The sequence below is a fragment of the Cnephaeus nilssonii genome (genome assembly GCF_951640355.1).
Source record: "Cnephaeus nilssonii genome assembly, chromosome: 5".
NCBI classification, from domain to species: domain Eukaryota; kingdom Metazoa; phylum Chordata; class Mammalia; order Chiroptera; family Vespertilionidae; genus Cnephaeus; species Cnephaeus nilssonii.
In genome coordinates this window covers 32,753,751-32,771,527 of record NC_137076.1, presented here as the reverse complement: position 1 = coordinate 32,771,527, position 17,777 = coordinate 32,753,751, and the positions used below count along the sequence as shown (strand labels likewise).

Sequence of the window (17,777 nt, the reverse complement as noted above, 5' to 3'; positions counted from 1 at the left end):
CCATGGGAGGGGGGAGGCTCTGGGGAGCTCCTGACCAAGAGTGACCTGGGGGTGTGTCCCTCCTTCCCAAGAGGCTGGGGGGACTGTGGATGTAGATCAAGTGAGAGTTCAGGAAAGGGTCCCATGGAGGTCAGAGGGCAGAAGAGACTCGCTCCCAAGGTGAGAGGCAGAAAGGAAGCGATGAGCAGGCCCCGGGCCTGGAGCTGGGGTGCTGCTGCCATGAGCACCTCCCCGGCCTTCACTCTAAGGCAGAGACCTCTCCCGGTGACTTACCAATGGGGACTTGTCGTTCATGTGAACCATGGGGTCCTGCAGAGGAGGAAACAAAGCAAAGCACTTAGAATTCCAGAGCTAGAAGCCCCGGGCATGCAGGGGGAGCACTCACTCGGGTCAGCTGGGGAGGCAGAGGAGACACAAAAGGACACGGTGGTGTGGACATCTCTCCCAGGCCAGCACTGTTATCACACTGTCTTCAGCAGCGCTGCTGAGAGTGCCTCCCGCCCCACCCGCGGCCGGAGGCTGCTCACCAAGGATTTCTCCTCCCGCCGCAGCCACTGGTAGTCTTCCACCATCTGCTTCTGCTGCTTGTCCAGGACCTGCCGCATCTTGGCCCTCTCGGCCTCCCACAGCTGCTGGGCCTCCTCTCGGCTGCTGGGTCGGATGAAGTCCTCCTCCTGGGAGGACAGGGTGAGGGGGGGGAGAGGAGAGGACACCATGAGCCTAGTACCCAGACTCAGCGGAGGGACAGTCCTCTGATGAACCTTGCACAGCCACAAGACTTGGCCTCACCACTGCTTTTTTTTCTTTTTTTGTAACGTTGCTTTTAAGTTCACAGCCATATATGCAGAGAGTTATTATTGGGTCACAGTCAGCCCCAGGCACATGTCTGTGTTGCAACGGAATGCCAAACCCGGAACACGCATTAACATGCATTGTATTCAAATGATTACATGATCTGTGAAGACAATTTTTTTTTTAAATTACTGCCCTCATGTTATTCTTCTCAGCTGGTATTTTTCATGGTCGCTGTCACTTAACAAATTTAGAAGTGAGAGCCAGCCCCCTGGAAAGCCCTGGGCACTTCTCTCCACCCAAGCACCCCTGAGGCAGGTCTGGAAGCTCCCAGGCGCAGTGGGCTGCCTTTTAGTCCCACCACGGGGCGGGGCCTGAGTGAAGGAGCTCCTGACCACGCACCCATTGATCGAGTCTTTTTGTTAAAACACACTTTTTATCAAGATAATAGTTTGGATTGTTTAACCAAAGGTTAAAGAAATGCATAAGCTAAGAGATGAAGAACAAAATTTAAAGAAACGTAAGTGTAGAGATATGCAATACATATCTCCTAGCTTTATTGATCCAACCCTTGTTTTAACTCATCTGGGAGACTTGGGACCTATTCATAGTTTTACCTATTTTCCCAAAAAGAAGGTGTTGTGTGTTTTCTTTTTAGTTGCTTTACTCTCAGTCTTCCCCAGGGTTCATTTATATAATTATCTGCTCAGCCCCTTCCAAGTATTTTGGTGCTACTTGTTTTCCGCTGCACACCTTGCACCTGGCTTCCTGAGTGTTACTGCATTTGCTGGATTGCATCAAGCCCAGGGGGGCCTTTGCCAGGGGCGGGACCTCCCTAGGACATCCTGGCCAGCAGGACCCTCAGCTCCTTTCCTTTGAAGTGGCCCGTTTACATACAAGTCACTTGCATAAAATGCTAAAAATCACTCTCTCTCTACTTTAGCAAGCCAGAATCTCTGCCAAATCTCTAAAAATACTTTCCTCACTGAACTCTCTAAAACACACTTGAATATAATAAGACAGTTAGTTATATTGGAACGTTTTTCGTAGTGCTCATTCAACTCCAATTACTGCTCTCAATTTCTAGCAATATTTCTTCCCACAGCTTCGATTTCTTGGTAAAATATTCTCTGTTCATTTTTCAATCCAACAACTATTTATTAAGAAACTACTATGTGGCAGGCTGGGAGGGCAGCAATGGTATAATGCTAGTAAACAATAGCTAGACCATTTTTCCCAACTTCAGCACTATTGACATTTGGGGCCAGATAGATCTTTACTAGGGGAGGACTTCCAGTACATTGTAGGATGCCGAGCCACAACTCCACCCTATAGCACACACCCCCCCTCCCCCGCCCCCGCCCGCCGCCTTGTAACAAAAATGCCTCCAGCCACCACCAAACGTGGCAAAATCAGCCTCCGTTGAGAGCTACTGACTTAGACTTTAAGAAAGCAAATTTCAGAACATAGGAGCATTTTATAACCATAGAATTAATAAAAATAAATAAGATTTATTTCTCGGAGGACACTGCTCCAAATGAGAGAATTTTAAGGTTATAAATATTCCCAGTTAAATGTTAACACCTGCAAACACAATGTACGGTTACCCAGGATACTGTCAAAGAGTGACAAGCAAGGAGACAAGTATCAAACATTTTGAATGTAGTTAGGAATCCCCAGGCATAAGAAAAATGTGAGGGCTGAGGATCTAATTTGTCCCTAGAGATAATCTTGGTAGGAGGAGTTACCAGAGTCAAGTAAACACCATGTAATCTGAAAGTGCTAAAGAAAGCGCCTACCACCTAATGGCTAGCATGCCCCAGGCCTGGTTAGTGTCTTACAAAACATTTTAAACATACATTCCAAGATTTGTTCCTATGTCTTCCAATTTCATAATCAAATTCAAGGAGAAAATGAGATTTTTTAAAAATTGAATCTCTTTAGGGCTTACTTGTCTGAAACGTACCTCAGATATTCTTTTCAGGCACTAAAAGAATATCTGAGAATATTGTTTAAAAGGGATCAGGTCCTTGTGGTGTTTTAAACTGTTTCCACAAGCTGTGAATATTTCAGAATTTGTCCACCCCCACCCTTACCTGCATTCTTCCTCTATTCTATCCAAACAGCTCCTGCACTTCCCCTATGGTTTCCCATCACTCAATCTTGGCTCCTACTGATACCTCGGCCTCTTTCATGCGCCCTCATCCCCGTTTCTTCCTGTCCAAATCTTACCCAGCCTTCCAGGCCCAGCAACACAGAGAAGCTTCAAAGAGGAGTTCTCCTCTCTGAACTCCCACTGCGCCTTTTGCTGTGTCTCTGGTGTGCCACTGACAGCTTTCTGGCTGGCATTACCGGTAGGTGTGCACCTGGCCTGTTTCTTCAGGCCAACTGTCAGCTCACGGAAGGCAGAACCGCCTGGGTCTCCCTTCAGCACCTCGGGCAGCTCCCTGCAAAGCATTCCTGCAAAAGGTGTGGTTTATTGAATGCTATTATTATTTTAAACTTCAGTTGAGAGATTGCTGCCATTCTGGTGTGGCATCCCACAGATTCCTAGATAAGTCAGGCAATCGTAGAAAAATTGTTTTTTTATGCGAAAACCATCCCCGATTTTTGTTAAATGCTTTCAAATGCTTTGCAGGGAGCCGATTATACCTTTTCAGCAATCCACCTGGATGGGGCTTTATCCATGTTTCCGATGTAACCCATAAAATGGAGTTCATATTTTTAACCTCTTTTGGTTTATTTTAAGAGACGTTCATTATGTTCTTTTAGGCAGACTTTCCTTATGGAGAGTCCTTCTACACCCCTGACACAAAAGGCCTTTTTTTCCTGCTGCACAGCCTGTCTTTATGGAAGTGAACAAAGACCTCCTGGGGAAGCAGGGGTTAGACAAAGGCAATGCCGCCCCGCACGCATGCAGAATAGCTTCTTTCTAAAAGGTCACATTGTAAAGCAGAACTCACTAAAACTCAATTAATTACGAATAAAGAGTCCAGGGCAGGAGGGTGGAGGAACTGAACACTGCTTAAATTGTAGAGCACACTTCAGAATGCAGTTTTATTATCGTTAAGTGTGTGCTAAGATATAAATTGCTTAAATTATAAACGGGGAAATGTATTCCACAATAGATCCTGATGCCTAGCGTTCTAAGTTATATTACTCATATAAAAAATTTTAAAGTAAAAATAATGGCACCGAATATATCAACGTACGTACTTTCCTACATTTTCTAAATCGATTGGAACAATCATGGCGTTTTTCTAAAAAAAAATTTTATAGAGTCACGTACACTGAACGCGAAATGTCACGCATATAGAAACAGAGTTAGAGCTAAAATAATAATGGCTTCGGTCTGTTTGGTCACAGAGCAGGACCCAGTTTCGTAAACGATGTTGAATGTGTATGGCAACCACAGGGGCTATTCGTATTGAAGGAGAAATGGGTGGTGATGAGTGACAAGTGGGCAAGCCAAGGTGCCTTTATTTATTTTTGGGCATACCTTGACCACCAGGTGCTAACCCATGAAGTACTCAGGGCCTCATCTTGGCAGTTACAGCAAAGAGGTGACTGGAGCGGGGGTCGTAGCCCCTCACCAGCCCCCAAGCTCCTTCCCAAACACCAGCAACGTTTGCAAAAGCAGCAGGAACGGAAGCCACAAGGAAGCCTTTCCTTTGCCTGAAGAGAGGCTGACAACCACGGGCACCGGGCAGGAAGGGCAGAGCAGAACAGAACCTCCAGGATCTTTCATTCTTTGGCGCCAACGGGCTTGGTTGTCCTCTACCCACAAGACTCCTCACTACACCCAGGGCTCAGGAGAGGGGGAGCTTCTGCATCATTTACCACAGCCCCAGAGTATGGACGGGGCAGGTCCAGGTCCAGCGGGTGTCCTCGGGGGCAGAGCCTGGCATGACCCCCAGCCCCCGATGTGTTTGCAAAGGAGAGAGAGAGTCACTGAGCCCCTCCTTCGGTGGCCTGACTGGTGCATGGAAGCATGGAGGGCACCTCCTGAGCTGAGGTTGTGGGGTTCCCGGTGTCCCAGGCACCTCCCCTCCATCAGCCTCCTCCGTCCGGGCTGGGACCCAGCATGCAGAGCCCTCTTACCCGCATGCTGTGGCGCTTGAAGACATTGTGCCGGTGGAGAGGTGGGGTGTGCAGCGAGTTTACGGGAGATGGGTACTCCATAGGGCTGGTGAGCGTAGGTGAGCTGGCACACAGACCCTCGGGGACCTATTCAGGAGAAGCACAGAAGCACAGGCACAAGGACAAGGCAAGAAGGTAGACAATTAGCGGCTACACACTCAGCACAAAGAAACGATGCATGAGCACCAGGGGAGAGTCAGGGCCTGCTCTCCGGGACCTAATAAAAAGTGAGACATGGGCGAGTCCTCGGCCCCGTTTGGAAGACACGGCGGAGTGACAGACACGGCTCTTGGCTAGGAGGCAGCACGGGCACTGCGACCTCCCATTCGTCTCACAGCCCTCCCGTCAGGCTCTGCACGCGATGGGTCCACGCGTGCTACGGACCGGCGGAGCACATGTCTCCTCCTTCAGGGCTCTTGAGAGAAGCGTTATATTTCATAGTCACGTTACACACTGACAGACAGAATTAGCCCACGGATGTGTATTTAGTCACTACTTTAAACACCACAACAGGTGACTTTCTTTTTAGCGACATTGCTACTATCTTTTGCACCGAGATTTTTCTTCAAATGAACAGGATTTGTGTTGGCTCTCGGTTGGGCTTGCTCTGGCACTAGGCAGTGACTCTGAGCTGAGGGATGTGAGAGAAGGAAAGAGAGGAGCCCGGGCTCCTGTGACCGAGATGAGAGAGAGAGAGAGAGAGAGAGAGAGAGAGAGAGAGAGAGAGAGAGACAAGGGAGAGACACTGAGACGGGACCTGCAGCCGGGGAAGCTTCCGTGGCTGGTAATGACAAACGTGGGAGGGAAGCAAGGAAGGAGCCCTTCTCTCTCTTCAATGACCGTCTTGGTTCTGGCCAGGACCTCTGTGGGGAGCCCCAGGGAGCAACTCTATTTTGGGGGGAACATCAACGGTCCCCAGCTGCCTGAGACTCCTTCTCAGAAGGCTCTGCTCAGGGTAGGAGGGCAGAGGCTTTGGGCATGAAGAGCAGCTGAAGGCAGGACACGCAGCAGCAGCAAACACTGTGGACAGGTGCCCTGGGCTTCAGGCACGTCTTAGCTGAGGACAGCCTGGTGGAGCTGCATTTTGGTTCCTTTGATCTCTGGGTGCTATTCTTTTCTGGTACCGAAGCTGGCCTTCTCCATTCCTGAGCAGCTGGTTACTGCTCCTCAAAAGCACGTGAACAGACTTTCAGGAAGGGCCAAGACCAGACGTGGCCCGAGCTTTCCCGGCCCTCTGGTCGTGTTTACCTGGAATTGCAGGTTGGGTGCCAGCAGGTTGGTCTGTGGAGGGGGTCTGTACTTGGGCCGGCTGGGCTGGAGAGAGAACGCGGAGAGAAGTCAGTCCCCGGCTCTCACTAAGGGGAGCATCGGTCAGAGACAGGGCGGGCTTGTTCAGAATGAAAAGGCTGAGGGACAAAGTTCTCACTTATGGAGCGCCCATTGCATGCTGAGTGATGGGCCATCGCTAACTGGAGGGGTTACTGGTCTCTGTGCGTGTAGCTTCTGGATGTGGGAGCACCTCCCGAACAGCAGTGGAGAGCCACAGCGGGGGCTCAGGCACTCACAGCAGCTTCATGGAGGAGATAGAAACTGAGCTGAGCCCTGACTCAGGGAAGGGGAAAGGCACACCAGGCAAAGGGCTCTGCTATGGACTGACGCTGGTGTCCCCACCAAATCCCTCTGTTGCAGCCCTCCCCTCTCCCCCTCCCCCCACAGTGTGATAGTACTTGAAGACAGGGCCTTCGGGAAGTAAGGGTTAGATGAGGTCATGAGGTAGGGCCCTAGGGTGGGATTTGTGTCCTTATACTACTAAGAAGAGACACCAGAGCTCTCGCTCTGTCTGCCCTGTGAGGACACAGCGAGAAGCTGGCTGTCTGCAAGTCAGGAAGAATCCTCAACAGACACCGGATCTGCCGGCACCTGGATCTTGGACTTCCCAGCCTCCACAAAGGCCTGTTGTTTAAGCCACCTGGCCTACGGAGTTCTGTCACGGCAGCCCGAGCTGCCGAATACAGGCACCGACCTTCACCTAAGGGTGTGGCCGCAGGGCACTGGCTCCTGCGCCCACAGATGTCATGAAGGCTGCACCTAAGAGGTCCAGGGACACGCCTCATCCATGTGCCCTCAAGGGGATCTAACTTGTCCCTAAAAAATGCTAGAAATAAAAGTGCTCGAGCCTCTCAACAGAAGTGTTTCCAGGGTGACTCCCTGCCCCAGTTGCCCGCAGGTTTGGCTAACTTGCTATCGCAGATCCCACCTGCCAGGGCACCGATGGGGCAGGGGCCGCATTCAGTGCTGAGGGACGGTTGGGTTGAGCGGCTGGGAGAATTGCAGGGGCACATACTCTCTGTGCTGTGAGAGAGGAGTGATATGGTCAGGCCAGGAGTGGCCAAATGAGGACCCAGCTCTGCTGTGATTCAGGGGCCCAAGGAGACCAGGCCTTGGCTTACCTTGGGCGGGGGTTCCTGGAAGACTATGGGCTCCAAGATTTTGGGAGGTCGGTAGCGAGCATTCCTCTCCTGCTCTATAGCAAGGTCCTTCTCCATCTGATAAACGTCACTGCCAAGGGGTCAGGTCAAATAGGAGAGAGAAACAAGGTCAAAGGTGCTCCCGGGGCTCCTGTCTGCACCCCACCAAAGCCTGGAGGGCCCGGAGGATGACCACCAGGTCTCGTCTCCAACTCCTCTGCAGCGTGGGCTGGGGAGGCCCTCCGAGACAGGCTGGAATATGGATCCTGAGCTTGCTTCCACACTGAGGCTGGGAGGATTACAGGGGCAGATCCGCGGTGGGGAAAAGTCCTTGGAGAGACAGTCCCAGCCCAATGGGACAGTGGAAGTGTATCTCCAGCCCACCTCCCGGGCCTCTTGCCCTCCCGTGCCTGCTATGGGCACGGATCGCCTACGTAGATTTCTGATGTCCCAGCCAATGTCAGGACCAAGGCCTGGGTTCTACATCTCCCTTTTTCCATGAAACGTTCCATCAGCGCATTCCTGGTGTGTGCTGATGGGAAAGGGCTGTGGATCACTCCCATCTTGGCTACATGCATGCTTCTTGCCTTTCTCACCCCATCCAGTGGTTTCCAACCTGGGACCCACAGACCCAAGAGGATTCTGGAATAGTTGCAAGGGTCCATGAATCCACATGCTCACGTGTGTACCTCACACACATTGTCTGCAGACCAAGTATTACCTATGATTGAAATAAGTGTCTAGGCCCGAGACGGAGTCGCTCTGGGGTGCCACCCCAGCAAACCACAGCTCAGATGGCTTTTGTGCCCCTCTAAGTGCTCTGCGAGATCAGAAAGGCAGCATATCTAGTCAGCCAATCCCCACACACTGAGGCAGCTCTGGGCTCCATACTTCCCCCCTTGTTCCCTATTCGTTTTCTGCTCTTCTCTTCCTTGCTCCTTATTCCTCATCCTGTTAAAGTTTCCTGTTTTCTGCCCCATCTCGCAGTTCTCTGACCCTTGGGAATGGAGACTGCCTGCTTCATGGAGTATTAAGTAAACTGTAAATGTGTGTCACCTAAGTTGTCTTTTTTAATCATTTTAACAGTACTACTGACTAGACAATAGTTGGCATTGTGTTTTCAGATTTATGTGTGTCACGTTGTGTGTAATAAGAAATTAATGATACAGTTCACTGCATTTTGTCAATCAACAGGTTGTTTTAACAGTCGAAAGTGTAACTGACATTATATGGAGGAATTCTCAAAGTTTGATATCAAAAGGGTCCTTCTTACCCCAGAAGATTGGGAAACACTCATTAAATCCTTTCTTAACCCTAATGGCGGACTGCCAGGCTGGGGCTTGGGGGAGGTATCCTGGGGTCATTGGGGTCTTCGGGTATCCTTCAGACCACACCAGAAAAGTCATCTCCTCACTCCACCCATGATGGGGTCTGGCCCAGTGCTCTGAGGGGTGTGCTTCTGGGCCCAGGGAGAGGCACCCCGTCACAGCTCCCCCTGGTTCGCAAGCCCCAGAATGAATTAAGAGCCCCCCACCAACTCATCACCCCAGAGCGTCTGCTTTCTCAAGTTACATCTTTCAAATACTTTTCTCCTGGAATCCTTCGGTTTCCCAAATCTCTCTTATCAGGGCCAAGAGGCGAGCCTAGAATTAATGGGGAGCGTCAATAAAGGGGCAGGCAGGATCAGAACGGCCTTTTAAGCTGGGGTCTTGCACATTGGTTGCCGCCCCTGCCCCTACAAACAAAGTGCCGTTCCCAGTGCCCCGGCCCGGGCCTTCCCAGCATCCCACCAGGGTGCCTCCCAAAGGCAGTTTCCAGGGGCTATTCCTGCCCTAAAAATAAGCCAGCATCTGAACGATAGGATTTGAAGTTGCACTATTCACATCAACTAAGCACTAGATTCCCTAAAGCAGGAGTCAGCAGACACCACCCGCGGGCCAGTCTGGCCACCACCTATTTTCGTGCGGGCCCAAACTAAGAATGGTTTATAAGTGTTTTAATGATTGAAAAAAGAAAATATATTTCATGTCACCGGAAAATTATGTGAAACTCACATGTCAGCGTCCACACATAAAGTCTCATTGAAACCCAGCTACACGCATTCATTACATACTGCCCACGGCTGCTTTAAGCGGCGAGGGCAGAGCTGAGCAGTCCCAGCAGAGACAGCACGGCCTACAAAGCCCAAAATATTAACTATCTGGCCCTTTACAGGGAAAGTCTGCCTTGAAAGATGCCAAAAGTCAGATCACCCGAGGAGGAGGATGTCAGGCTGGCCACTAAGGAAACAGGGGACCTTCTAAAATGGACTCCAGTAGCACCCTTCACCAGGGACACCCCAGTACCGGGGGAATGATGGCTTTGGGACATCTGAGAAGGATCAGACCCTTAGGCCACTGATGCTCCATTCAGAAGGGAGAGGTGACCCCTGGGTCACTGTCTTCACAGTCAAAACTGACTCTCTTGCCTGGCCAGTATGGCTCAGTGGTTGAGCATCAACCCATGAACCAAGAGGTCCCTGGTTCAATTCCCAGGCAGAGCACAAGCCCGGGCTTCGGGCTCAATCCCCAGGAGGGGGCGTGCAGGAGGCAGCTGGTCAATGTTTTTCATTGATGTTTCCATCTCTCTATCCCTCTCCCTTCCTCTCTCTCTAAAAAAATCAATAAAAACATATTTTAAACACACACACACACACACACACACACACACACACACACACACACAACACTGACTCTCTTCCCTGCAATCTGGGAGGAACAAAGGTTCTGAGCTTCTGCTGGGTGGCTCTGGATAGGCCAGAGGGGAGGCCCCAGAGCAAGTCCCAGCCCCGCCGGTCACTGCCCTGGAAGAGTCCCCAGCTCTGAACCTGATCCTCTCATGCACAGGGTAGGAACAAGGACACTTCCTGTTTAGGGAAGTACATTATAAACCTCTAAGTGCTGCTGCAGGGAAGCCCGGCTCCCTCGGGGCCCCGTGCCCACAGCCCCCACCCCTGCTCCAGGCTCACCTGAGGCTGCACACAAGCTCATTGAAGCGGGGCCGCTCACTGGGGTCGTAGTCCCAGCAGCGGGTCATAAGGGTATAGAGAACAGGTGGGCAGAGGTCGGGCTTGGGCAGCCGGTCGCCCTTCTCTAGCACCCCGATGACATCCTTGTTCTCCAGCCAGAAGAAGGGCTGCTTGCCAAAGCTCAGGATCTCCCACATGCACACGGCTGTGAGCAGGAGAACAGGGGTCAGGGCCCATGCGGGGTAGGGGCGGGGCCTCACCTCTGGAGAGATCAGTCCAGCCCCTCCAGGAACAACCAGAGGAATCTGCTCTGGGTCCCTGGGGGGAGGAGCTCCCGTGTTCCCTCGCCTCCCCCTTGAGCACCCCTGGAGTTTTATTCACCATGGTGGTCACCGAGGGACCAGCCACCTGCATCTGTAAGTGAACTAAGGTCCCCTCTCTATGCCCCCTCCACATGCAGCTACTGGGGTTCTATGGGGTAGGGTGGGGCAGCCCAAGGCAGGTTGTGGGACCACTGGTGCCTTCTCTCAGGAAGGAGTGAAGCCTCCACCACAAAGCTGGGGGTTGAAGCCAAAACTTGCTGCCTATGTGATCGAGGGGAAGGCCCCGACCTGCCCGGGCCTCAGCTACCTTCTGCGGAAACTGGGAAGAAGAATAATGAGATCATGGGGAACCAAGAGGGGTCATCTACGAGGCTGTGTGCTCTGCAAGGGGCTGTCTGTCACCGGCTTTTTCCTCGCCTCTCTCTGCACCTCCTTCTCAGAACAAACCTCAGAGTTTGCCTTTGAGGATCCCCCCATGGTGTCCCCACACTAGTCCCTGGGGCTGGTTGGTGCAGGACACGTCAGCTCAGGAACTTCCTCCAGGAAGATTAGCCAACACTGCCCCGGCCGGCCCTCCGCCCATATCACCCCAACCCACCCCTGGCCTGTCATTTCTCACGCTTCCCAGCGGCTGCAGCCAAACAGAACCCTGCAGCCCAGCCGTGGGGGCCCAGCCCCTGCTCTCCGCACCGCCTCTTAGCCTGGTCACGGAGGTGAGAATTGAAACCCTTTCCACACCCTCCCGAATCTCCACTCACCAAACATCCAGACGTCACTGGCCGTGGTGAAGCGGCGGAAGTTAATGGACTCGGGCGACATCCACTTGATGGGTAGCCGAGTCACCGAGGCTGGGGGTGGGCGTGGAGGTTTCAGGAGATATTTAGGGAAGAACGATCCAGAATTAGCCAAAAATATAGCCTATTCTCTGGAGACCCAAGGACCTACAGACCCTGGACCATCGCCGTGTTTTCTGCGGCTGGGGCTTCGGCGACCCCTCAGGGCAAAGCAGAGGCGGGCCGCCCTCACCTTTGTAGTAGTCCTCTTCCTCGATGTACCGCGACAGGCCGAAGTCCCCCAGCTTCACACACTCCGCGGAGGCCACCAGGATGTTCCGGACGGCGATGTCCCTGGAAGAAGGATATGAAGACAAGGTGGCTCAGAATGCCACAGACAGACAGACAGACAGACAGACAGACAGACAGACACAGATGAACAGAGACACAAAGGAGAGTGCTGGCCAGGGAGCACAGTCAGGCAGCTTGTGTCATCAGCCCTTCCCTGACCCACCGTGTTGGAGCCCAGCCCAGGTGGGAGCTGGGGTGGCCTTCCGGCCCCCGTCACGCACCAGGCCCTCGGCCACCCCTTCCATCTCACCGTCGAGCTTCACCTCCCATCGTCCTCTCTCACGTGTCTCCAACGCGAAGCCTGTTTCAGGCTCCCAGGACTTGCTCCCTATGTTCTCCTGCCCTGGTGGCTCTATTGTCCCCTCTGCCAGCGACGCTGTCACCCCGCTGATTCTCCAAGAAGGAGCCCGACAACTTTCCTGGCCACAGTGGTGCTCTCCTCCGTCTGCAGTCTGCGGGACTGTGTGGGCTTTCGCTCTGGCTCAGAGCAGCAGCGGCTCGTGACGAACTTCCTCAGAGCTCGGAGAGCCAGGACAGCCCGGTGCCGAATGCACCGAGCCGCGGTATGGAGACCCTCGGAGCCCCCGGCTCGGCACAGAGAGCGGGAGGAACTGCCCAGCAGGTGACCGGTAGGAAAGGAGTCCGCCTCACTCCAGAGCGGGGCTCTCACCTCCCTGCATCACTTCGAACCCAAGACTGGCCTGTCTGCTTGCTTCTCACAGGCAGGCTCTCTGCCTGCCATTGGGCTTTACTACTGAAAAGGTGTCACACAGAGAACAAATCTGTTCTCCCTCCATCTTCACCCCACGACTGTTCCTGTCTCACGTTTTACCCTCATGCCGGGAGGTAAGCTCCATGAGAAAGGGATTTTTGTCTGTTTGTTTGTTTTTTTTGTAAAATATTTTTATTGGTTTCAGAGAGGAAGGGAGAAGGAGAGAGAGAAACATCAATGATGAAAGAGAATCATTGATTGGCTGCCTTCTGCATGCTCCACACTGGGGATGGAGCTGGCAACCGGGCATGTGTCCTGACTGAGAATTGAACCGTGACCTTCTGGTTCATTGGTCAACACTCAACCACTGAGCCATGCCAACCAGGCTGTTTTGATTATGATTTTATCCCAGGGCCTAGGACAGCACCTGGAAGCACAGGGTGAGAATTCCACAATATTTGTTAAATGACTGGATGAGTGAATGAATGACTGAATGTGTATATCCCACAGCATTGCTTTGCCTAATATCACTCCCAAGGCCACATCGCTGACATCGGTGGTGCTGGATGGAAGAATTCACCTGTATACCCTGTGCTCTGAGAGCACCCCTTCTGTTTCCTCGAGGGGATCAGGAAAGGTGGTAGGGACCTCCTTTCAGGGAGTCAGGAGGAGAAGGGCCGGCTTCACAGACAGAGAGAGGACGGGATGTGGCAGACTAGGGGTGCCAGGCAGCGTCAGCCACTCTGGCTGGAAGGGCCCAGATCCCAGGATCTTCCCAGCGCTGCCCTAGCTCAGTACCTCCTGGCAGAGTCCTGTGCCACTGAATGGGCCCGAGGGAAGAGAGCAAGCAGGAAGCGATTTCCTGGAACCCACAGACACCCAGGGCTTCAGATTCACCCTGAAGAACACCCTGTGAGGTACACATGCCCGTTTCCACTTCTCAGATGAGGAAACAGGTTCACAGCAGGTGCTCAAGTTGTCCCATTAGACGGGACCGGAGCTGGGGTTTCCACTCTGGTCTGTGTGACACCAAGACCTGCTTTACCCCAAACTCCAGGATCAGATCGAGGGGCCCGGCTTCCCCCAGCCGCACCTGTGGACACAGTTGATGCTCTCCAGGTAGGCCATGGCCTTGCAAATCTGCAGCGAGTACAGGACGAGAGTGAGCACCTTCAGGGAGCTCTTGTTTCGCTCCAGGTAGTGGCCCAGCTGTAGGAAGGAGGAAGGTGCCATCAAGACCTGGGCATGGCCTCAGCATGAGCCAGGGAGCCCCACCGCAGGCAGGGGTGGGGGCGAGGGGAGGGCAAACCCGGGCTTGCAAGAGGGTCCAGGAATCTCTTCTACAAAGGGTCCCTGGGTTGTTTCAGCTGAACACAGAAGGCAGGCAGCTGGGAGTCAAGGGCCCCTCTTAAACGCATGCCGCCCTGCTCAGCTACGGCACAGCCGTCATCACAAGGTCCCCACTACAACCACCTGCAGCTCACCTCCCCGAGGGAATACAATTCCATTACAATCCAGGTGGGTTCCTCTTCGATGATGCCTATCAGCTTCACAATGTGCGGGTGGTCCAGGTTCTTCATGATCACTGCAATCGGGGTGAGAGAGGTGGGCTGGAGGGATCTAGGGTCCAGTGGGAGAATCGTGCTTTCTGTCCCACCTGGGAGAGACGGGGGGACAGCCCTCCTCCCGTGTGGGTCCCAGCACTGTTCACACCACCCCCTCCCCGAATTCCAGGCCCCTCTCCATCTTGGAGGTCTGTGTCGCCTCGGGGTCTTCTCCAGACCATGGGGGCTGTGTTCCTCCTTGGGGGACACCTACCTGCCTCACTCATGAACTTCTCCTTGTTGTCCAGCGTGCAGTCCTTCTTGCAGGTCTTCACGGCGACATTGATTTTCTCCCCTTTCTGCAGTGAGAGTGAGCTCAGGGCCCCTCGGTCCAGCCGAGTGCCCCGAGGGATGTGTCCCTTCCCGGTGTCACCATCGTCTTCCCAGCCAAGGGATGGCAGGGGACGTCTGGCCTCTGGGTCTCTGCATAGCCCATTCTCCCCCCTTCTTCCTCTTCTCGCCCCTTCTCCTCTCTTCTCTGCCCGTCCTCTCCTCCCTCCTCTTTCTTCTTGACCAGGACGAGTTGGGACTGGAAAGGACTTTCAAGATCAGGTAACTCAAGTCCCTGGCTGTGCAGATGAGGAAACTGAGGCCAAGGGGGCAGAGATCTGCCTGAGGTTGGCAGGCGTGTGTGGAGCACCTGTAAGGCCATCATCAGACATGGCGTCCAGGTCTCTTTCTCTCTTTATTGCTAGTTTTCACATTTTTCCTGCCCCTTGCCTTCAGCTCTGCCTTTTCCCCAGGCCTAAACACAACCACCAACCGTGTCGCGCCGCGTCAGTGGCCTCCCCACCGACTCCTGCCTCAGATCCGCCTTCCTTCTCTCAGAACTGCATGTTGTCATGCCTCCGGGGTTTGTCTTCTCCCACCCAGAGCCAGTGGCCCCTCTCCTGGTGCTGCCTCTATTTTGATCCCTGGCATCGCTCTCCTGCTTGGCAATGACTCTTGTTTCCCTCACTCCCTGGGTATTTCATAAATACTGCAAATGTCAAGTGCGTGAGGACCCACACGTCGTGACCGCCACCTCCAGCCCCAGACGATTCGCCCTCCTCCTCATCCTACAGAATGTGGAAGGGGGGTGTCAGGGATGAATCGGGACTCACGTGATTCGTGTAGGCACCTTCGTAGACCTCCCCGAAAAAGCCTTCCCCCAGGATACGGTTCAGAACCACATCTTCCCGGGCGATGCCATACTGTGGGCCTGCACAGGTGGAGAAAGCAGAGGACTGACACCCGGGAACCTGAGTGTCCACAGGCTGCAATGCCAGGTCCTGCTCAGGTGTAACCAGACCCCCGGCAACACCTCAGCCAAGAACCAGGGGCTGGGCTGGGCTGAGCAAGGGGCTCTAGTCCGTTCTATTGTCTCGGACCCGGGGAAGAGCCATCGCCCTATTCCCTCTGAAAGCTGGTCCCATGTCCACACTCTGAGGCTCTCCACAGGCACATGAAGGGCAATAGTGTGGGGATAAAAGAATGATCTTGGTTTTTAAATCAAAGGTGCCTCGCTCAGGTTGTCCCTGTCTGAATCACACATGAGAAAGGAAGGAAGGAAGGAAGGAAGGAAGGAAGGAAGGAAGGAAGGAAGGAAGGAAGGAAGGAAGGAAGGGAGGGAGGGAGGGAGGGAGGAAGGAAGGGAGGAAGGAAGGAAGGAAGAGAAAGAGAGAGAGAATTAAGTCCCCCTGTGGTGTCACATGTGTCCCCATCCCCATAATGTCACTTCACAGGGCCCTGGCTGTGGCCAAGGTGGTGGGGTCAAGGACCTACCTCCTGTCCTTCGCAAAGTCTCGTCGGGAATCTCGGCGTAAATGTCTGATTCTGCAAGGACAGGAAAAGAGCATCCCATGGGCAAGATGCCCGCCCAGGGCACCACCAGGAACCAGGTGTGTGGCTCCCACGTCAGGCCACAGGAACCCAGGGTGCCGTCGGTGGGAGGGGCAAGGGGAGGAGCCAGGCGAGAACCAGGCTCTGGTGGCAGGGTTAGAGTGGCCCTGAGCCCAGGGTACCTCGCTGGAGTCCCCGCTTGCTACTGCCCCGTTGCATTATTCAGAACAAGTTGGTTAGCCTCCCTTAATCTCAGTTTCCTTTTCTGAAAAACGAATCTTTCTGGGGAATGTCCTAAAGATCAAATGAAAGAATACCTGCTCTGTATTTAATGTTATGGATTGAATGTTTATGACCATCGCTCCCTCAACCTCGTAGGTTGAAGCCCTGACCCCCAGTGTGATGGTATTGGGAGGTGGGGCCTTTGGGTGATTCGGTTTAGATGAGGTCATGAGGGTGGAGCCCGATGATGGGAACAGTGCCCTGATGAGAAGAGGAAGAGACCCGAGCTCTCCATCTCTCCTCCATGTGAGGACACAGAGAGAAGGCGGCTGTCTGCAAACCAGGAAGGGAGTGCTCACAGGCCCTGACCCTGCCGGCACCGTGACCGTGGACCTCCGCCTCCAGGACTGTGAGAAAATACATGTCCGTTGATTAAGCCCCCCAGACTGTAGTGTTCTGTTATGGCAGCCTGAGCTGACCCAGACAGACACGGTGCCACACGCTACCTCTTCAAAACACGTTAGCTAGTGTGATTGATGATATTTTAAGACTTCAGAGGGGAAGTTCATTTTTCTGTAAGTTTGAAGGGATCCTTGACATTGTCACAAGAGCAGGCAGAGAGAGGCTCTGGGTGCAGGAATGACAGCAGGCAGGCAGGCTCACCTATGCTGCAGCTTTCCGAGAGGCGGGGCCGCTGCGCCTCCAGGCTTCTGTAGGAGGAGATGAGAGGGCGGGAGCCAAGTGAGCTCAGAGCCTGGCAGTGGTCCCCTAGGCGGCCCACCCGCTCCCACCTTCCGCCTGGAGGGCCCGCCGCACTGTGCCCACTGCCTGCCCGGGGAACCAGCCAGTCCTGGCGGCAGTAACCTGGGAGCGTGGCCCAGGCTGCCAGGGGGCAGGAGGGAAGGGGCAGCAGCAATAGCCCCTAGGATGAGGTGCCAGGTGGCATTAGAACATAGAAATATCCCTGCAAGAATTTACTGGGAGAAATTTACTGGCAAGAAAAAAAAAATCTCGCCACTGTGAAATGCCGGGGTCCCAGCGTTCTCCGCTGGGGCGCAGACACCACGGGCTGCTCTGCCTTCTGCTGGGAAGACAGGCTGAGCGCAGGGCCTGTTCCCTGCCATCTGCTTGTACTCACAGCTCGGGGATCTGGGGCAGGCTGGTCCGCTTCTCACCATCTGGGAAGAGGGAAGGAAGAAAAGGAGCTGGAGCCAGGGACACAGGGTCCTGGGTGGACGGCTGACCTCACTGCTCCCGTGAGCCCCCACGAGGGAGCCCCTCCCCGCCATTCTGCGCTCTCTGAGAGTCTGAGTGGAAGCTGGGTAGCCTTTGGCCTGAATCGGAACGCTGTTTGTTGAAATTATTAGATTTCCTCCTCCTACCATCCACAAGGCCCAGCCCAGACCCCTGCTTCCTGATCCCATTCCAAAGCAGAGACGCAAGTGGGACCAGCCAGGTTCTAGCAACAGCCGCGATCTTCCTGGGGCGACCCACGCCTTTCCTCCCGAAGCTGGCCTCCAGGCCGCCACTGTCCCGTGGGCCAGGGTCTGTAGCTTGGGACCCA

General features: G+C 53.8%; 1 protein-coding gene across 3 annotated transcripts in view; it reads right to left on the bottom strand.

Annotated features, from left to right (window-relative positions):
* The window catches only part of PTK2B (protein tyrosine kinase 2 beta), a 116,384-nt gene that overhangs the window by 5,179 nt on the left and 93,428 nt on the right, over positions 1-17,777 (bottom strand). For 2 of the 3 annotated variants that reach the window (XM_079772120.1, XM_079772121.1), the window contains exons 12-26: positions 17,352-17,391; positions 16,877-16,923; positions 15,935-15,985; positions 15,274-15,371; positions 14,385-14,469; positions 14,051-14,151; positions 13,660-13,775; positions 11,757-11,857; positions 11,489-11,578; positions 10,408-10,612; positions 7,383-7,491; positions 6,181-6,246; positions 4,894-5,019; positions 528-674; positions 274-309 (exon numbers count right to left, since the gene is read on the bottom strand). In XM_079772120.1, the coding sequence (XP_079628246.1) occupies positions 274-309; positions 528-674; positions 4,894-5,019; positions 6,181-6,246; positions 7,383-7,491; positions 10,408-10,612; positions 11,489-11,578; positions 11,757-11,857; positions 13,660-13,775; positions 14,051-14,151; positions 14,385-14,469; positions 15,274-15,371; positions 15,935-15,985; positions 16,877-16,923; positions 17,352-17,391 (1,418 nt within the window). The remainder of the gene's footprint in view (positions 1-273; positions 310-527; positions 675-4,893; positions 5,020-6,180; positions 6,247-7,382; positions 7,492-10,407; positions 10,613-11,488; positions 11,579-11,756; positions 11,858-13,659; positions 13,776-14,050; positions 14,152-14,384; positions 14,470-15,273; positions 15,372-15,934; positions 15,986-16,876; positions 16,924-17,351; positions 17,392-17,777) is intronic. The other variant, XM_079772122.1, reaches the window with a different exon arrangement.